The following is a 20141-nucleotide window of genomic DNA, read 5'->3' as shown; positions in this document are numbered from 1 at the left end:
TGTTAATTGCTTATATTTAAAATGAGTTCCTTTCAATGCCTTATTAGGTATTTCTCACTGCCTTCCCGTTAACTATTTTATAAATACACACACACACACAACGTGTCTGTGTGTGTGTGTATGTGTATATATATATATATACTTATAGGCTACACCCAGATGTATACATCTATTAGCAAAGTTACAAATTCCATTAAACCATTTTAATTTTTTTTAAAGATTTTATTTTTAAGTAATCTCTACACCCAACATGGGGCTCAAACTCACAACCCTGAGATCAAAAGTCGCATGCTCTACCAAGTAAACCAGCCAAGCGTGCACATTAAATCATTTTACATTTCAAAGAGATATTATCTCTGGAAATTGAAAGTCTCCTTTTTTTTTGCTTCTTCTCTTGTAATGCTAATGTTAAAAATCCTTGTGCAGTTCCAAAAGAAAAAAAAAAGCCTGAAAATCTAAAATTCTGGGGCACCTGGGTGGCTCAAATGGTTAAGCGTCTGCCTTCAGCTCAGGTCATCATCTCCGGGTCCTGGGATCAAGCACCACATCAGGCTCCCAGCTCAGCGGAGAGTCTGCTTCTCCCTCTCCCCCTGCTCATGCTTTCTCTCTCTCTCTCTCTCTCTCCTCAAATGAATAAATTAAAAAAAAAGAAAATCTAAAATTCTACAGGTAATAGTGTCACAAAGAATAGTCACACTTTAGGCAGAGATAAATGTAGGCAAATTGCAAAAATTCTTCCAACTCTACAGCCAGGTCTTATTACAGCAAAAGTAGTATAGCAACAGGCAGTTACAAGCAATAGGGGTGTAAAGCAGAAAATAAAAAATTATTTTAAGGAAAGCCATCTCAATAATTAATACTTCTTTACAGCATTTTGGGTAAAATTTATTTCATTTTATTATTGTATACAAACTTATGCTCTTATCTTTGATTATATTTGATTTGAGAAAACGAAATACACGTCAAAAAGTCTATTCTTGAAATGCTCTTCTGCTATGTAAGCTATATTTCAAAGTACAAATAGAAAAATTACTCAATGATTACCCAGTAATGAAATTAAATAATCAAGTAAAAAAAAAGAATAACTTAGGATTTATGCTACTTATATGTTAACTAGTAAGTTACCAGAGTGCAGAAATATGTATTCTTACCCTCGAGAATCTTCAAGATTTTTTTTTCAGATAGTAGCTCTAACTGTTCCTGGCACAGTTTTTTAATTTCTTCTATTGAACAGTTCTAAAGAAAATGACATTAAAAAAATACATTTATGTAATATAGTGCCAATATAAACTAGAAAATAGTAATCATAAAAAATGTCTGGTTAGCAAACTCTTACATTAAAACAAATTAAAAGCCATATAAATCTTTCCATGAGATGAAATCTGTAAAATGGTCAATAACATGTAAATGTTATAATTTATAGACATTTGATGAGAATAAAGTCATGTTTATTATGAAAGAACAAACTAAAGAGTAAGTCAGGTGCCCAGATATTCTTAATAGCAGCCTATTTGTTAGGTAATTCCTCTAAAGATTTACATACTCAAGTGCTGGCTCTATACATCTTAGATCTTCCACGCCCTATTTCCATAACTGTAAAATTAGAATACCATAAACAAATATATGAAAATATTTGTGAATTTAAAGAAATGTAAGCTTTTACCAACCAATACTGTATACTGTTACATAGCAGAATATTATTTAAGACACCAGAAAGAGTCATTATACCGCTAAGTTTTTACTAAAATTGCCTGCATTTAATAGAATTATTTCCAAAAGGTTAAGAAATTCCTTACCTAAACACAGCATACTGCTCCATTTTTTCTTGGCAAACTTCTAAATATACAAGGCCATTTATACTTCTCCAAGATCCCATTTTTTAATCTTTTTGAAGTAGCTTGAGTTGAAAACATCCAATTATAATTTACATGAAGCAAAATGATTACTATATAAAAAAAGTGTTTGTATTTCTATATATATGTATAATCCAATAATATATGTAATGAAGTACCTTTAACACATCAGGAAGCATCTTCTGTAACTTTTTCTCGCCTATGATACAGAAACACTGCTGAAGCATTTCTTTTTTGTCTGATATATAGAAACTAACTGGTTTTAATGACACAGTCAGGTCCAGTCCACCTTCTTCAAGGTCACTGTGCTCTGCCAAGAATAATTCTTTTTCCAAAGTCGGCAAAAGGTATTTGGTATCCTAAAATTAAAAGAGACAAAAAACCATTAAATAAAGAAGTATGCATATGATATCATACATTTACATTTAATAACTACTTCTTCATTAAACACTTCCAAATTCTTTCTTTGCATAGATTATTTACCTAAAGCCAGTAAAAAATATATTTAATTGTTAAATATTCTTTGATCTTACTGTCTGTACTACAATTAACTTGATCAATTGATATTAAGTGAAGAGATTCTCTCAGGACACATAAGTGAAAATATACTCAATATTAAAAAAAAAAAAGAAAATATACTCAGTATTGAGTGATCTACAATTTTAGACTTCTGAACAATTAGGATATTCCTCTAGTGTGCCACTCAACCCAAAATTTTATGTATGCATTGTTATTCTTCTTAAATTCATAAAAAGAAATGGGATGGCAGCAAAAATGCTGAAGACCGCAATTATGAAGTATTACTGCTTACCAGGAGCTACACTCATTTTTAAAACTGCTATGTAATTTAAGCATATTCAAAGTAGCCAAGTCATTTAAGACATTTCTGTCAATTTTACCTCCTAACTCCAAAATCTATCCAGTCTCTCCAAATCTACTTGCCATAATCCTGGTACAAGGTACCATCATCTTTTGCCTAGATTATCTCAACAGCTACTTAACTGGATGTCTTGTATCTAATCTGAGGTCTCTCCAAAAATACACACATACTCATCCTCTTTTTTTTTTTAAGATTTTATTTATTTATTTGACAGAGAGAGATACAGCGAGAGAGAGAAAGAGCACAAGCAGGGGGAGTGGGAGAGGGAGAAGCAGATCCCTGCTGAATAACGAGCCCAATGCAGGGGCTCAATCCCAGGACCCCGGGATCATGACCTGAGCCAAAGGCAGACACTTAACGACTGAGCCACCCTGGCGCCCCTATACTCATCCTCTTTATTTATAACCTTTCAACGACTTCGCACTAAGTGCGAGCTGAGTTTGAACGGAAGGTTTAAATATGAGAAATAATAAGTTAATGACTAGTCCAGGAACTCAGTGCACATTTTAAAGGAATTTAAAAAATAACAAGGAAACCAAAAGAAAGTTGGAAAAATGAAACAACGAATGTAAACATTAAAACTAAAGCAATAAAAAAAAATAAAGAAATAGAAATAAATAAGTCCACATTATTCATTGTTTCAGTGCTACAAACACAACAACCTCAGAATTACTCAAATATAACCTCTTCTCCCTTCACCTCACATTCAGACAGGGCTTTTGTTCGTACCACTCTGCCTAAGACAGCCTTTCCTCCCCATTCCCCCCCTCAATGTTATACTCCTAAAATTAACAAATTCAGATATCAATTCAAAAGTCATTTAAGAAAATCTTCCCTGACTATATAGTTCAGGTAAATTTATTATATTTTCTAATAAAACTGTTTTAAAAGTGGTCCATCAAGTGATAAATGGAAAAACCAATTGTGGTATAGCCATACAATGAAATATTATTCCATTCATATAAAATGTCCCGAACAGGGAAATCTATAAACTATAGAGACAGGAAGTAGTGACTGCCTAGGGATGGAATGTGGTGGAGGTATTAGGGATGATAGCTGGAAGGTACACATCAGATTTCTTTTGGGGGTAATGAAAATAAAACTGACTATAGTCATGACTGCACAACTCCATTAATATGCTCAAAACCAGTGAACTGTATACTTGAAATAGGTGAATTGTATGGTATATGAATTACATCTCTGTAAAGCTGTTACCAAAAACAACAATAATAGAGAACATAGTACACACCAGATGTAATGGCACTCTCAGAATTCTGAGATGTTATCCACATGCCTAATATATAATGACTTCTTTCCTTTATAAATTAGAACTAGGGTTTAGTTCTGCATGGAAATACTAATATTATTAATTTAAAAAAATTTTAAGACCCACAGAGCTATACAGTCCAACAGTCCAGTTCTAATAAGAAAGAAAGTTCTTCAAGAAAAAGATAGAGACTATTCTGGAACACATCCCAAAAATGCAAATCTTTCCAAATCAATCTATAAGGCAAGCATAATCTTGATACCAAAACCAGACAGGATAACTACAAAAATAAAAACCATAAGCTGATTTAACTTAGGAACATAGACACAAAAGAATACTGAATTCCAGCTGAGTACAATAACCAAACCAACAAACCAAACAGGATCTATCCCAAGACTGCAAGACAGTTTAACATGAGTTAATTTACCAATTTATTAAAAATTACATTATCCGATTGAGGGAGAAAATTATGTAATCATCTCAAAGAATGCCATAAAAGCATCTGATAAAACTCTACAACCCTCAGTGAACTAGGAATTGAATAAAATGTCCTTAACTTGATCAAAAGTATCTTTCACAACCTTTGGCAAATATACTTTTGGATGGAACATTAGAAGTGTTCCCATTAAAAAAACAAACGAGAAAAAAATGCCTACTATCATTGCTTCTGTTCAACACTACACTAAAAGTCTTAGTTAATGTAAAAGTACAAAAAACAAGAAATATTAGTGCTGAAAAAAAAAGAGACAAAATCCCCTGTTAGCACAAATTTTTCTGAGTCAATTTTAAACTAGTAATTAATACTGTGGCTAAATGTAATGTTTAAACAAGAAATATTAGTGCTGAAAAAAAAAGAGACAAAATCCCCTGTTAGCACAAATTTTTCTGAGTCAATTTTAAACTAGTAATTAATACGGTGGCTAGATGTAATGTTTAAAAATATTAGAAAAAAACAAAGAATTTGTTGGGAGTAGGGAAAGATCTTTCTAAACACAAAATCCAGAAGGCAAAGAATAATATTATTAGTCCTGACCACAAAGAAAAAAAAACTTCAGTACACCACGGGCAAAGTTACAGTAACATTTGCAATGTATCTTACACAGAGGATTAGAACCCAGACTTTATATAGACAGATTCAGAACTTATCAGTAAAAAGCTCAAAACAACCAAAAAGAAAATGGCCAGAGAATATATTTATGCAATTTACATAAGAAGGAATCAAATGGTAAATAAAAATATTAAAATGTTCAATTTATTAATCAGGAGTATATAAATCAAAACAAATGAAAAATTGATTTCACCCGCTGACAAACTTTTCAAAAATGGATATAGTGAGTATTTGCAGAAATGGGTATTTTTTTCTAATGTTTAGACTATAAATCAGTAAAATAGTTTTTGGAAAGCATTTGGTGGTACCTACCAAACCTTTTTAAATGCATAAACTTTGACCCAGCAATTTCACTTCTAAGATTCTATCCTAAAGTATTTGTTGGGCAATATATACGTACAAGGGTTCATTTTCACATTCTCTGTAACAGCAAGAAAACTAAAAATCTAAATATTCATCAATAAAAATAAAATGGAATATCCCGCAGTCACTAAAATATAAGACATTATCTAATTCAATGGAAGGTAATATCACAATAAAGCTTATGTGTAAGAACTTAAATACATATACTTGACAAGAATTAATGAAGAGGCTGCGTAGCAAATAAAGGGGAGGTTTAAACAGATTCTCATGCTTTCTCCTTTATTTCTGTGTTGTATAACTATTATGTATTCATGCTTTCGTTTTATAATACAAGCAAACGGCTTTTTTTTTTTAACGGCGGTATCTTGGTAGATCGATGGGAGTGTAAAAAAACATGGCTTTTATAATCAGATACTGGATTCAAATTTAGGTCTTACTAACAAACTGTGACTGTGGGTAAACTTCATTAATCTCTCTGAGCTTCAATTTTCTCATCCTGTAAGGGGGAATTAATCATAAACTACTAAAACGTGAAGATGAAGAAATAAGTAAACCGTGGCTCTCAAGGGCGCTGAAGACTAGTTCCTGACCCTTACTTTTCAGGTAGACTGCTACTGGAGTGGAAAGGGGCCAAAAGCAAAGAGGTAGATGGTCAGCATATCCGGAAACTTTAAGTTAAAGGCATGGGAGTGTGCGGTTCACCGGTATTTAGTAACATGAACCTCAAGGAGGAGTGGAACCTTGGGATCGTAGCGCTAAGTGAGCTACCATAAGAGCCCCATCCGTCGCCACAGTCCGCTCCCCGCCCGTCTTCGTCGGAGAACACTGCGGCTCCGAGAGCAGCGAGAAGGGCGCGCACGCACCTGCTGCAGGGACCCGGAGACGCTGGAGGATGAGTCAGTGCTCCTCCGCTTCCGGCGCTCGCTGCGCTCCACGCTGCTCCCTCCCCAGCAGCTGCCTCCACTCCCACCGCCGGTGACACTTCCACTGAAGCTGGTGTTCCCACAGCAGGTGACGCTCCCGCAGCCGCTGGTACTCCCGCAGCCACTGGTGCTTCCACTGCCGCTACTGGCTAGGGCGGGCACCAAGTCCGGCGCCGTGAGTGCCGCGGCCGCTTCCTGACCGCTTCGTTTGCGCCGCTTCTCCCGGGAAGACTTCTTCCCCGTCATGATCCCCCTGCTGCAACCATTCGGCAAAAGCCGGCCGTCTCTGAAGCTACCTAAACCCCGCTGCGGCGGCGGCTAGGGACGGCGAGTGCTGACGGCGAGTGCTGGCGTCGCAACTTGTGCGTCACTTCCGGCCTCGTCGCAGAGGCCGGGAGGCGTTCCTGGAGGGCGTGACTGGCACCAACCGTGCTTCCTTGCGAAAGGTGGAGGTTGCCTTGAATTGGAGGGCTAGCAGGTTGTCTTGAACGTTAAGGTTTCTGTGCTTTTCTGCAAAGGACAGAAGGTGGAGGTTTACAGCAGCACTTTGGCTTATTGATACTTCTTTTCAGATTTTGTCCTGTACACATACACAGTAAGCTATGGGTGTAGTTTTTTGTCTTCCAATGTTTGTTTATGACACTAAAATGTAACAGAACTTGGGGAAAATCTCATTAACATCATCACCAGGGCACATTTTTTGAAGTGTATTTTAGGGAGTTATACAGGAATAGGGTTTTGTGCTTCCTTGTTTTTCCCCCATTAACACTAATTTTTAGGCATGTTTCCTTTTCACTTCTAAAGGCATTTGTTTGGGTCTAGTATTTCACCGTATTTCTCTTAAATGCTGGCATTTAGGTTGTTGCCAGTCTTACATTTTACAATGTAAGCAGCTATGAACAGCTTAAGAAAAAAAATTACATTATTTTCCTTATGGTATTTTGTCCCCCCAAAACAAATTGATCAGCACCTTCTTTTTTTTTTTAAGATTTTATTTATTTGAGAGAGTGAGCGAGAGAGCACACAAGCAGGGGCAGAAGGAGAGGGAGAAGCAGGCTCCCCTGCTGAGCAGGAAGCGGGATGCATGTGGGTCTCCATACCAGGACCCTGGGATCATGACCTGAGCAGAGGGCAGACCATTAATGACTGAGCCACCCAGGTGCGCAACACCTTATTTTTCTTGTCCTATTTAATCAGATTCCTTTGAGAAAGATCAAGCTAATTTAAAATGTCATCCATACACAGAAACCTTAAAATTTTTTCTAATATATGATAATAGAGTTTTAACTTGCATTTTTTATTTTGATCCAAGTATAATTAGTGTACAGTGTTATATTAATTTCAGCTGTATTATATAATGATTTAACAATTCTGTACATTTCCCAGTGCTCATTGAGATAAGTGTACTATTAATTCCCTTTATTTATTTCACCTATACCACCACCCATCTCCCATCTGGCAACCACAAGTTTGTTCTCTTTATCTAAAAGTCTTTCTTTGTCTCTGTTCTTTTTTTGCTCATTTGCTTTGTTTTACATTCCACATGAGTGAAATCATATGGTTTTTGTCTTTCTCTGCCTTATTTCACTTAGCATTATACCCTCTCGATCCATTCATTTTGCTACAAATGACAAGATTTCATTCTTTTTTATGGCTGAATAATATTCCATTACATTTATATTTTATATACATATTATATATATTTACCACATCTTCTTTATCCATTCATCTATCAGTGGACATTTGGGTTGCTTCTTGGCTATTGTAGATAATGCTGCAGTAAACATTGGGGTGCATATATATCCTTTGATTTACTTTGAATACCATTAGTTGGAACACTATTTCCTCATCATCAAGTGCTAATAAGTTTAACCATTTATCTGCTAAAATCAGTGTGTTGACCTGATTAATGAACATAAATTATTTATGTTGGTGAGATGGGAGAAGGGAGCAGGGATAAAATACTGGCATATCAGTGTTTCTATTTTTTCTCTCTCCCTTCCTTCCTCAAAAATTGCCTTTTCAGGCTAGTTCTTGGTTTTCAAAGGAGAAGAAGATAAGAAGGCTTCAAGAAGAGTTAGTAGTGCACAGGATTGGTAAGGAAGTCCCAGGCCACTTTTAGAAAGAATTTGAGGCAAGAAATGCAAAAGAAAAGCAGCAGTGCATGAGGGCAACAAATGGAAGAAAACTGAAGAGAATTTAGGGAGTGTTTCTGGAGATTATGTATTTCCTGCATAGAGTGCATGAGGGACAAATAAAGGACTTAAGTGAGTTTTTGAAAATTGAGTATGTGTTTTGGGTTTATCAGTGCTAGATTTTGTGGGCTGCTGTGTAGGATTTTGGAAACACAAGCCAGGTTTTAAAATCAGGATCAAGAATACATATTTTAAAAAAATTGCCATCATGTGGCAAGGGTGGTCTCAGCAGGGGCTTTAGCCACAGAAGAAAAAAGATAGGGCCTGGGGCAACACTAGCTGAGTGATAATAATCCTAAAATTACCACTTGAGGGACAGAAAGCAATTTAAAAAAAAAAACTTCCCTTTGACCACATTTCCTGTCTCAGCCATTCAGCAACTTTTAATAAGTGCATAAAACAAAACAGATGCAGGAGTAATTACAGCCCTGTGAAAACAGCTGTCTCTACCCCCTGGCTCCACCCTTAGTTTTGCCTTCTAAGGTAAATGCTGAGACTGAGCATACTGTGCTCTTGGAAGTTCTATATTGGCCTCATTAAGTATCTTACCTGAAAGGATTTAAAGTATTATGTTCATAGAATAAGCACATAAAATTAATAACATGTAACATTTGTAACCTTGTTACAGAGTGAATTGTGTCCCCGCAAAATTTATATGTTAAAGTCCTAACTCCAAATCTATCTGTACTTGGAGATAGGGCCTTTAAGGACATAATTAAAGTTAAATGAAGTCATGAGGGTTGGGGCCCTAATCAGATAAAACTGGTGTCCTTATAAGAAGAAGAGATACTAAAGATCTCTCTTCCCCTGTCCCTGGTCTCCTACCCTTTCCCTTCTCCCCTCCACCCCCACCCCACTCCTCTGTGAGCACACAGAGGAAAGCTTATTGTGAGAAGGGAACCAGCTGTCTACAAACCAGAAAGAGAGATGTCATCAGAGATCAACCCTGACAGCACCTTGATCTTGGACTCAGCCTCTAGAACTGTGAGAAAATACATTTCTGTAGTTTAATCCACCCAGTATGTGGTATTTTGTTATGGCAAAATACCACATATTTTGAGATGACTGATACAAACCTATGATGGTATGTATTAGCCTGGATAGTTGCATATTAATTACTGGCTGCAAATTTTTCCCTTATAAAATCAGTTGCGAAGCTTCTCGGTTTCTACCTCATTCTACAGCAAACTGACAAATAGTTGCCATATTTCTTTGGCTGGAGCAAGAAGCCAGGACGCTGCCAACTAGATGGTTTAAGAATTTATCTGTTTGGCAGATGAATCCCAGTCTTTGTCCACTCTTCCATATTCTTGTTCTAGAATACAAAGGCATTGTTTGACCACTGGTGATAGAGTACAGAATAGACAAAATCCACGCCTTCATTAGCTTATATTCTGGTAAGGAGAAGCAAACCAAAAAAACCACACAATAGGAAGTGCTTCCATCCTCTGGCATTCTGCATTCTTCTTACTCTGCTTTATTTTTCTTCAGTGCTCTTAATACCACTACACATGCATTTGTTTGTCTGTCTCCTTTCACTTGAATGTAAGCTCCATGAAAGCAATGACTTTGTGTTAATCACTTCTCTATTCCCACTACCGAAGTGCCCTTAATAAAAAATTTCTCACATAGTTGGTTCTTAATAAAAATTCCTTGCATAAATGAGTGAATGAAACACAATTTCAGTTGGAGAACCACAGTTATCCAGGATTATATGAACTCACTAAATTATGAGAGTAAAAGTACCTAGTGAATTAATGGCCAGAAATTCCTTTATTAAAGGAGGTCATTAGGAGCTTTGCTGGGCATAGTTCAGTGCTCCTTCATCACATGGCAGAGAGACTTAGCTACAGGGACTCAGCTGCCGCTGTGACACTGACAATCACACGGGATTTGGAGCGATCGTTACAAACAGCTTTCTAACAGAAACTAGATAATTCTACGTGGAGCTCTGCCATGCAGAGAACAGGGAAAGGACTTTGACTCATGGTTGAACAGGTCATAGACACATCACAAGGTTGGTTGGCTTAAAGCCAGAGAGATGCCATTGTCTATTTAGGTTGAACCATATGAAATTGCCGTTTTTGGAGGTCAAAACTGATTGAATGTTGACAGTTTCATATGTTCACTATAATATTATAGAGATGAAGAGACTCAGCATTGAACATTATTACAGACTTCAAGCGCAGCAAACAAATGCAGGACCACTTTTCTGTCCTGGAACAAATACATGGGAGGGTGGACAGAGACTGAAGGTTTGTTTGTTTGTTTGTTTTTAAGATTTTATTTATTTATTTGACAGAGACGGTGAGAGAGGGAACACAAGCAGGGCGAGTGGGAGAGGGAGAAGCAGGCTTTCCGTGGAGCAGGGAGCCCGATGCGGGGCTCTCTCCCAGGACCCTGGGATCATGACCTGAGCTGAAGGCAGACGCTTAATGACTGAGCCACCCAGGTGCCCCCAGAGATTGGAGTTTATATGCCCTTTTTATAAATGCTCTTCAGCAACTCACTGAGCATTCATCACAATCATCAGCCTGGGATATGTATGTACTAACGCTAGGGCCAATCAGTATTTGGAATTTATAAAGAGACACTAGGTGAGAAATTCAGTCTTCCACTTAAATGAACTGTAAGGAAATTATCTCTAGTCACGTTCTCTGTCCTGTGCTCAACAAGAGACACTTACTGAAACAAGACACAGAAAGTCCTAATACTGTCATTTTCATATCAATGAGCCAACAATTGTCTCCTTTTTCATTAAGCTGATCTGAATTGGTTTCTATCACTTGCAACCTGGATTCCTGATGAATGCAACATGTAAGACCTTGCATGATCTGAACAGCATTTTTCTCTGTAGCCCCATATCTTTCCTAGAAATATGCCCTCCGGGCCTATCCAACAACCCCACCTCCACTCATCTTGTTAACTCTAAAATTCTTTTTAAGTATCACTCCGTATTTAAAACCTTTCCAAATCACTTCCTTTCTTAATCCCGTTAAAATGAAATGCTTCTTCCTTTGTAAAACATTGTCTTCCCTACAGGGCATCCAGAACTCTTGACTGCAGGTGTTTGTTTGGTATCTTCTCCAATATACTGTTAGTTCTCATGAACAGAGGCTGTGAGTTTAGTGTCACCACCTAATACTGTGCCTGGCATGTGCTAGAGATGGAATGTTAAATTCTGAACTGAGAAGTTCAGGATTCATACAGAGCTTCTTTCCAAATCACCACTCTGGTAAATTGCATTAAGTTCCTCATTTCTTCACCTCTCCCTGTATTCATGCTCTTTGCCATGTAATTTGGCAGTGTCCTTCCACTTAAGGCAAGACACATAAGTCCCTGCCTTTGGAGTTGACCAGATGACTTAATTTGGCCAATGGGATGTTAGCAGATGTGTAGGAAGCACGGTGTTAAAAAAAAAACCAAAACAGGGCACCTGGCTGCCTCAGTCAGTAGCACATACAACTCTTGATCTCAGGGTTATGAGTTCAAGCCCCACTTTGGGCTTGGAACCTACCTAAAAAACAAAACACAACAAAAATAAACAAACAAAAAACCTTATAATTGTGATGGTTCACTCTTGTGCTTCCACCATTACCATGAAAATGATATACTCAGGTTAGCACACTGGTCCCAGCAGAGAGATGAGAGACAAGTAGAGCTCAGCTGCCCAGCTAAACTATCCAGTCAAGCCTAGCCTAGAGCAGAGTCCTCCTCCATCCTACAGACATGAATGAGCCCAGTCAGGATCAGCGACACCTAAGCTTGTAACTTCTTAGGTAAATTAACGCTATTGTTGTTAGTTGTTGAACAGTATTATGGTGGCTATAGTTAACTGATATGCACTTTTCCCTTTCTGTATTTCTCTGCTAGCCATGAGAAGGGTCTTCATAACTAGCTTCATATTGCCTGAGTCACTATTCAATGTCATGGGCAGTAGTATGGGCAGATATAATTCTTAAAATCCAGCAGAAACATCTTTATATTTCATAGTGGGGTTCTGTGGCATTATAGAAAGTCTAAATGAAGTGTAAGGATGTTTTGTTCAGAGTTCCAAACAATTACCAATTTTGCAAAATATCATCAGGATACCCCCATCTGTGGGCATTTTTTTTCCCAGTAGCAATAAAATAATCTTCTGCAGTCACTTTTATTGTTAAAGAAGATGGTAGCCTTGTGTTATCTGTGAAAGCAATGCTTGGTAAGTACTCATTATGTAGTAGACATTTCACATATTTTATTCTATTTTATAAAGTCCTAATGTACCTTTGATTAAACTGGGGCTGAGACCAAGCATCTTGACTTAATAGCAAGTGGTGGAAATGTCATTGAAATGTATGCCTTTTTAACCTCAAAGCTAGTACTTTCACTCGTTGCTTTTGCTATTGAAAATTTTAAATGACATAGAAATAAGCAATTCTTGAATTTATTTGTTCCTTTGAAGACACAAAAATGACAGAAATGTGTTTGAGAGCTTGTTTCAGGCAAATGTCTGCTCTATGTATCAAGCGTACGTGCCATGACCAGCCACCATAGTTGCTATTATGATAAAGTGAAGTGGCTACCACAAATTGATATTTTTCTTCATCTTGATATCCAGCTTTGCCAACATCATTTATTAAATACTATTCTCCATTGTTTTGTTACTAGTGCCTTATTACTTGACCTCTTTCAGTTTCTTCACTTGTAAAATTAGTAACAGTACTTACCCCACAGGGATAACGAGGATAAGCCTGAAACTAGTATAAAGTAATTGCTTAATGTATGCTATCTAATTTACTTAAATTTGTCTTTTTTTGGCAATGTTACTTAACTGGTTTGCTTTAAATTCAGTTGCAAACCCTGTGTAAGTATTGCTATATCATATGCCTTTACATCTGATGAAAGTATCATTGCCATTTGGACATTTTACTTTTCTGATTTATTACAATGTGTCCAGGAATTCCAAGATCAAGTTTTAAGTCCCAGAACCTCATATTAGGCCTAGGACCAGTATCAGCCTACCTACTTTACAGAAGGCCATTAGTTGGCGTTCTCCTCTTTAAAGCTTTCATTACTCACTGTATTCTAAAGACTTTTCCTCCACGAGAGGCACCAAAGTGGTTTACTTGTTGCCCTCAAAGTCAGGATCCTGCCTTAGTACCTCCAGAAAACAAGCACTCTAATTGCAACCATTAAACAAGTAAAACCTGATAATCAGTTAGAAAAATAAAATATAGAAGAATGAAAAAACTTTTAAAAAATATTCACCCATCTCTGTGAAGATGGTCAGTAGGCCAATTACACCATTTTGTCTTCCTAACCTCCTTTAGTTATGGTAAGGGGAACATAAACTTTAAGGAAGCACAGATATGATGCAATCTAGTAAAAAAAAAAAAGTACACACAACTATGAAGTATTCTTGCTACGATATTTTAATCTTAATCTAACCAAGTCTTTGGATTTAGCTTTTAGTTTATAGGAAATAGGTATGGCAGGTAGATTCTAAGAAGGCTCCCTGTGATCTTTTCCTGATATTCACAGCCTGTGTAATCCACTCTCCTTGAGTAACTTGCTTCCAGTCAACAGAATACCTTGATGTTGAGTGGGTGGCATGTTTGTGGTTAGATTATAAAAATTCTGACCTTAGTTCTGCTAGCAGACCCTCTCCTTTGCTGGCTTTGATGAAACCATTTGCCATGATGGAGAAGCCCATAAAACAAAAAACTGAGGGCAGGGGAGCCTAGGTGCTCAGTTGGTTAAGTGTCTGACTCTTGCTTTAGGCTCAGGTCATGGTCCCAGGGTCTTGAAATCAAGCCTCATGTAGGGCTCCACACTGGGTGTGGAGCCTGCTTAAGATTTTCTCTCTCCCTCTTCCCCTCCCCCCCAACTAAAAAATAATAAAAACAAGAAAATAAAGGAGGGAAAACATTTTTTAATTTTTTTAAAAAAGATTTTATGTATTTCAGAGAGAGCACAAGCATGAATGGGGGGAGGGGCAGAAGCAGAGGGAGAAACAGGCTCCCTGCTGAGCAAGGAGCCCAATGCAGGGCACGATCTCAGGACCCTGAGATCATGACCTGAGCCAAAGGCAGACTGAGCTATCCAGGCACCCCTGGAAAATATTCTTAAAACAAAACAAAACAAACAAAGAAACAAAAAACTGAGGGCAGCTTCTGGCCAAAAAGCCAACTAGGATTTTAAGTCCTCAATCCAACAACTGGAAAAGAACTGAACACTAACCACATAAGTGAGCTCGAAAATGCATCCTTCCCCAGTCAAGCCCTCAGATGAGCGAGCCCTCAGCCTTGGCTGATACCCTTGATAGCATGTGAAACAAAGAAACAGAGGATCCAGCTGAGCTGGGCCAGGATTCCTCACTCACAGAAAATTTCAGATAGTACATGTGTGTTGTTCTAAGCCACTTTACTTTTGGGGTAATTTATTAAGCAGCAATAGATAATTAATACAGAAGAGTTACAGAAATGTTTTACAAATATGAAATTGGGGTACCTTGCATTCTGGAATGCCTAGACACTTCAAAGTCAATGATACTGAAAATAAAAATGGAGGAACCATTCTAGATTGAGACCAAAGAGATATATAACCAAATAAATACATAAACCTTGATTATTTATATTAGATCCTTAAAAAAAAGTGTTAAAAGGTATTGAGACAATAAGGAAATTTGAGTATGCACTAGATATTAGATATTATGAAATTACTGATTCTCTTAAATACATTGATAGTTATAAATAAGAATAGTCTTTAAAATGTCCTTATTCTTAAGATACATATTGAAGTATTTAGTTGATAAGTATGATATCTGTAATTTCAAGAGTAGAGATAAAGCCAATATGGCAAAATGTTAACAACTGTAGAACTTAGTTGGCAAGTCCATGAGTGTTCACTGTACTCTCTGAACTTTTCTGTATGTATGAACATTTTCATTAAAAAAAAACTGAAGAAAACCACATGGAATGATGTTAAGTGAAAAAAATCTTCAAAATTGTATTTATAATCACAACTACACTGTACTATAGACTGAATGTCTCACCCCCAAAATTCAGTATGTTGAAATGTAATCCCCAATGTGATGGGGCCTTTGGGAGATAATCCAGTCAGAAGGGTGGAATCCTCAGAAATGGGGAAACCCCAGAGAGCTTCCTCCTTCTGCCATGTAAGAACCCTCATCAAACAAATATGCCAGCACCTTCATCTTGGATTTCCTGGCCTCCAGATGGTAAGAAATAAATGTTTTTAAGCCACCCAATCTATGTTATTTTTGTTGTAGCAGCCCAAATAAACTAACTCCCTGTGTATAATTTTCTATAGAAAAATATACTAGAAATTAGATTATAAATTGTTTTAAATTACTTTTTAAAAAAATTGAATAGCACTTCCTAATCTCAAGTAATTTAAATCTCAAGACCTTTAGGAAGTATGATACATCACAAATGATCATCTATACATTTTATGTCTTAACACAATAACCATAGATACACAGTGATAACTGCTAAGGAAGCTATGTCCCAGTCTCATCCCTAGAATTTGTGAAGAATCTGTTTTTAGCTATGCTTCTTCCATGATTTACAAGGAACATGAGGTAAGTAAAAATATCAGTGAATTGCTATCTAGTCATAAACTGCAAGTCCCAGGGGCTAGGGGTAGCAGGATTAGAGCAGGGGAGTGGGGGGATCGCAACAGAAGCATGCTCATTTAAAAAATGTGATGCCAGATGGAAGCTAATAGTTCTGAAATCAAGGCAATGATAACATGTCTTTTGCAAGCAACTGTGTTTCAAATGCAATATGGACATTAACTCCAAGACTTTTACCATTGGAAGTGAGTTGACAGCATGTATCAAGTCTAAAGAATGTGCATTAATTTGGCCCACCAATTCCATGTATAAAATGTAGCCTAAGGAACTAGTAAGACACTTAGGATGTTTGAGCACTGATGATAGCTGAAAATTGAAAACAGTATCAGATAATAGGAAATGGATAGATCCATATAATGTACTATATTTATTAAGGTGGAGGTATGCATACTAATATAATGGCAAGCTTAAAAATCAGGTTATTTAACAATGTGTATCACAGTCTTTTAAGACAAAAACAACACATTTACACACCTACCAATATGCCACAAGATGTTAAGAATGGTTCTCTCTGGGTAGTGGGATTACAGGCAATTTTTATTTGATGTGTGTGTTTTATTCAATGAATGTATGTTTTTATATAAACAAAAAAATATTAAGGGAACATGGAAAAAAGTTTAACTGAAAGACTTTAAAATATCACAAAACCATCATATAACACTTATTTTTCAAGTGGGATTTTTTTTCTTTAGATAAATTGTATTTTGTATTTTTTCTTCAATAAACATGAAATACTGATATTATAAAAGTTGTTGTAAAGACTTGTACACTATATGAAGCAAACAGTGTTTACAATTTGCCACCCCTTACATTTTGAAGAGTGAACTCACGTTCTTAATGTCCTCCCATCATTCAAAGATTCTACCTCGTATTTCAAAATATTGTAGATAAATTGTTTGTACTTAAAACTGCATGCTAGACTGGACATGTTAACAAGAAAGCAGTGTATTGTAATGGAACCAGGCTGACCTGGGTTAAACTCTTAACTTTGCCATTTAAAACTTTGACTTAACCATCTAAATCCCAATTCAACAAAGAGTAAAGCAAAGGTTCCTAATGGAGCCAGCCAACAGAATTTTTAAAGTCTGAGTACACATCAGAAAGTTGCAATTTCATACTCAGCAAAATACACATTCCCCATATTTATATTTTACCGATTCTTTTTTGATATTCCAAATTTTTCCTTGAATCAATCCAGATGATCAAAAATCCTTCCTCCCTTATTGGGGAAGAACTGTTCTTTGCAATTTGTCATTAAGCCAGTAAATTGATGGTTCTGTATACCATAAATGTTGAGAATGCTGCTCACTATCTTAGGCAAAGTGCTCTTTGTGAAAAGATCTTTCCCACTTTTAAAAATAGGAATAGTTCTGCTTCTCTTAAGAAGCTCAAGTTCTTGTAAACACATTAAATTATGTAATTAAAGTGCTGGTTCCTCCTTTGTGTTAATTGCTAGGATGTTCAGAGACAAATTTGTGATTCCTCTGTCTAGAAAGTATAGTATGGTATGCACTTTTCTTTGTTTCTCCTATCATGATTCCTCCCATTATATTTACTTCTGAAAATAGAGACACCATCATCCTTCATCTAAGGGGTTTTGGAAATTAAATATCAAAGTGGTTAGCATAGTGCCTGGATCATGTTAGAAGCTCAAAAATACTTTTACATGATAGGCTCTGGACTTGCCAATAACATTGTTATTGCTTGCAGTTGCTTGATAAAATTCACCACATTCCAAATTCCCTTTGAGACAATGGAAATGACCAAAAATAATGAAGTTACCTCAAATAGAGAGGGGCAAAAGAAAATGGATCATAAGCCTGGAGTTAATTTGGGGTCTCATCTGTCTGAACTGATACACAACCTAATGCAGCTTAGTAAGTTGCTTTTCCATCAATTAAAAATAAGCCATCAAACATAATTTCTATTTACAAGTAACTTAAATGAAGAAATTATTTTACATCTTTTCGATATATGGAATAATTTTTTTTTTTTTAGATTTTTATTTATTTATTCATGAGAGACAGAGGAGGAGAGAGAGAGAAAGAGAAGCAGAGGGAGAAGCAGGCTCCCAAGGAGCAGGGAGCCCGATGCGGGACTCGATCCCAGGACCCTGGGATCATGACCTGAGCCGAAGGCAGACGCTTAACCATCCGAGCCACCCAGGCACCCGATATATGGAATAATTTATAACAAACTTAATTTTTGAAAATTCTAAAGTACTTATGCTAAAATAAGACCTTGAAATGTATCAGTGCTGTTGAAAGAATCAGCAATGAAAATGAGTAGAGCAGAAGTTAAATAAAAGACAACCACTGACAAGTAACAGTTTAGGGTATATAAGTAGTAGAAGCAGATTATACAAATAAATGTTCTTATCTTATGTGGCAAAGGTATGAACATTATGCCACTGTAGCAACTGTGTTGTTGTTGATTTTGGCTCATTCTTAATTTGTTTCTAAACTCCTGAAAACTTACCCACATCACACAGGAAAATCTCACAGTTCATCAGTGCAAAAATTTTATTTCTTCTTTATCTCCTCTTACCCCCCACTTTACAAGATCTGGAATTTTACTTAAATCCACAGCCTTTTTTTTTTTAACCATCTGTAATCAGACATGTAAAACGTTGAGAAAAAACAGTAATCAATTTAAAATCTCAGCCCCGTCCCCATTGTTACAGTAAATTTAGGATAAGTCTACAGCATTCACTTACTTTAGCTGGTTCTGATACTGAGGCATACTTTTTTATTTGAGAATCAACACCTAAAGACTTGGCTAACTGTACAGCATTTAAATCATCACTGATAAGTGTCCCAAGAGCCACAAGGAGTCTAAAAGTAGCTTCTAGGTCTTGTACAACTTCCAAGACTGTGCTAATTACTGACAAGCATTGAGCTTTCCCTTCAATGTTATGGTCTTTATGAAAACAAACAGAATAGTTCAGGGTCAGTGTAGCCAGAGCAATGTGAATGTTCTTATTGCTCCCTAATTTCAGTTCTATTGCATGAGACATTAGTGATTCCCTCTGGGACATCATGAGCTTTTGTCCTGCCTGGCCAACAAAACAATTGCAAAAAGTCCTCAGAGCAAGCAGCTGGTTTGCTGGCTTTCCTTTAGGGTTCAGAAGACTGATAAGATGACTGCTGAACTGAGCCCCTTCCTTTTCATTGCAGAAGTTCTCATTCACACTGGGATGTTTAATTGATAACCGAAGAATGTCAAGTGCAGGAAAGACAATATCTATTAAAAAGAAAAATTCATTAATGTTTATAAAAACCCAGAAAATTCCTATGACTATTACTCAGTTTTAAGAATCTTATTTCATTAACACACGACCATTTCAGAAAATGTTAAAAACCATGTGCCTGCTTTACAAAATATGTATATTTCTAAAAGTTTTGTTAATTTTTCATATTTATAGAGACTGAATTTATCGCTACAAGATCATATACACTTTAAAGATAATTTAAGTGGGTTATTATCTAGCTTGATACATATTGAGTATTCAATAAATCCTAGTGGAATGAATGGGATGGGGACCTTGCTTTTAAAAATCCTGTAAGACCAGAGAGTTCCTATAAGACCAGAGAGTTGAAGAGGAAAAGCTTTTTTTTTAAAAGTATTCCTTTTTTTTTTTTTTTTAAGAGAGAGCACGCACATGTGTGTGACTGGGAGTCGGGTAGGGGAAGGGAGGAGAAAATCTTAAGCATGCTCTACGCCTAGTGCAGAGGCCAGTTTGGGACTAGATCTCACAACCCTGAGATCATGACCTGAGCCAAAATCAAGAGTCAGGAGCTTAACTGATTGGGCCACCCAGGCGCCCCAAGAGGGAAAGCTTTTTTAATAGAATTCCAGTTGACAAATGCTAATAGGATGCTTACAGGTTGGTGGAGGGCTTTACATTCAAAGG

General features: G+C 36.6%; 2 protein-coding genes across 3 annotated transcripts in view; both read right to left on the bottom strand.

Annotated features, from left to right (window-relative positions):
• Positions 1-6834, bottom strand: part of CAAP1 (caspase activity and apoptosis inhibitor 1) — a 45550-nt gene extending 38716 nt beyond the window's left edge. Inside the window, exons 1-3 of the mRNA XM_027616494.2 lie at positions 6335-6834; positions 2012-2212; positions 1152-1236 (exon numbers count right to left, since the gene is read on the bottom strand). Coding sequence (XP_027472295.1) covers positions 1152-1236; positions 2012-2212; positions 6335-6640 — 592 coding nt within the window. The 5' untranslated portion in view covers positions 6641-6834. The remainder of the gene's footprint in view (positions 1-1151; positions 1237-2011; positions 2213-6334) is intronic.
• An 11901-nt stretch (positions 6835-18735) lies between these two features.
• Positions 18736-20141, bottom strand: part of PLAA (phospholipase A2 activating protein) — a 35228-nt gene continuing 33822 nt past the window's right edge. For both annotated transcript variants that reach the window (XM_027616292.1, XM_027616293.1), the window contains one exon: positions 18736-19471. In XM_027616292.1, coding sequence (XP_027472093.1) covers positions 18906-19471 — 566 coding nt within the window. In that variant the 3' untranslated portion in view covers positions 18736-18905. The remainder of the gene's footprint in view (positions 19472-20141) is intronic.

The sequence above is a fragment of the Zalophus californianus genome, chromosome 13, assembly GCF_009762305.2.
Source record: "Zalophus californianus isolate mZalCal1 chromosome 13, mZalCal1.pri.v2, whole genome shotgun sequence".
NCBI classification, from domain to species: Eukaryota; Metazoa; Chordata; class Mammalia; order Carnivora; family Otariidae; genus Zalophus; species Zalophus californianus.
The sequence above is the reverse complement of the archived record's forward strand: the minus strand, read 5'-3'. Positions and strand labels throughout refer to the sequence as shown.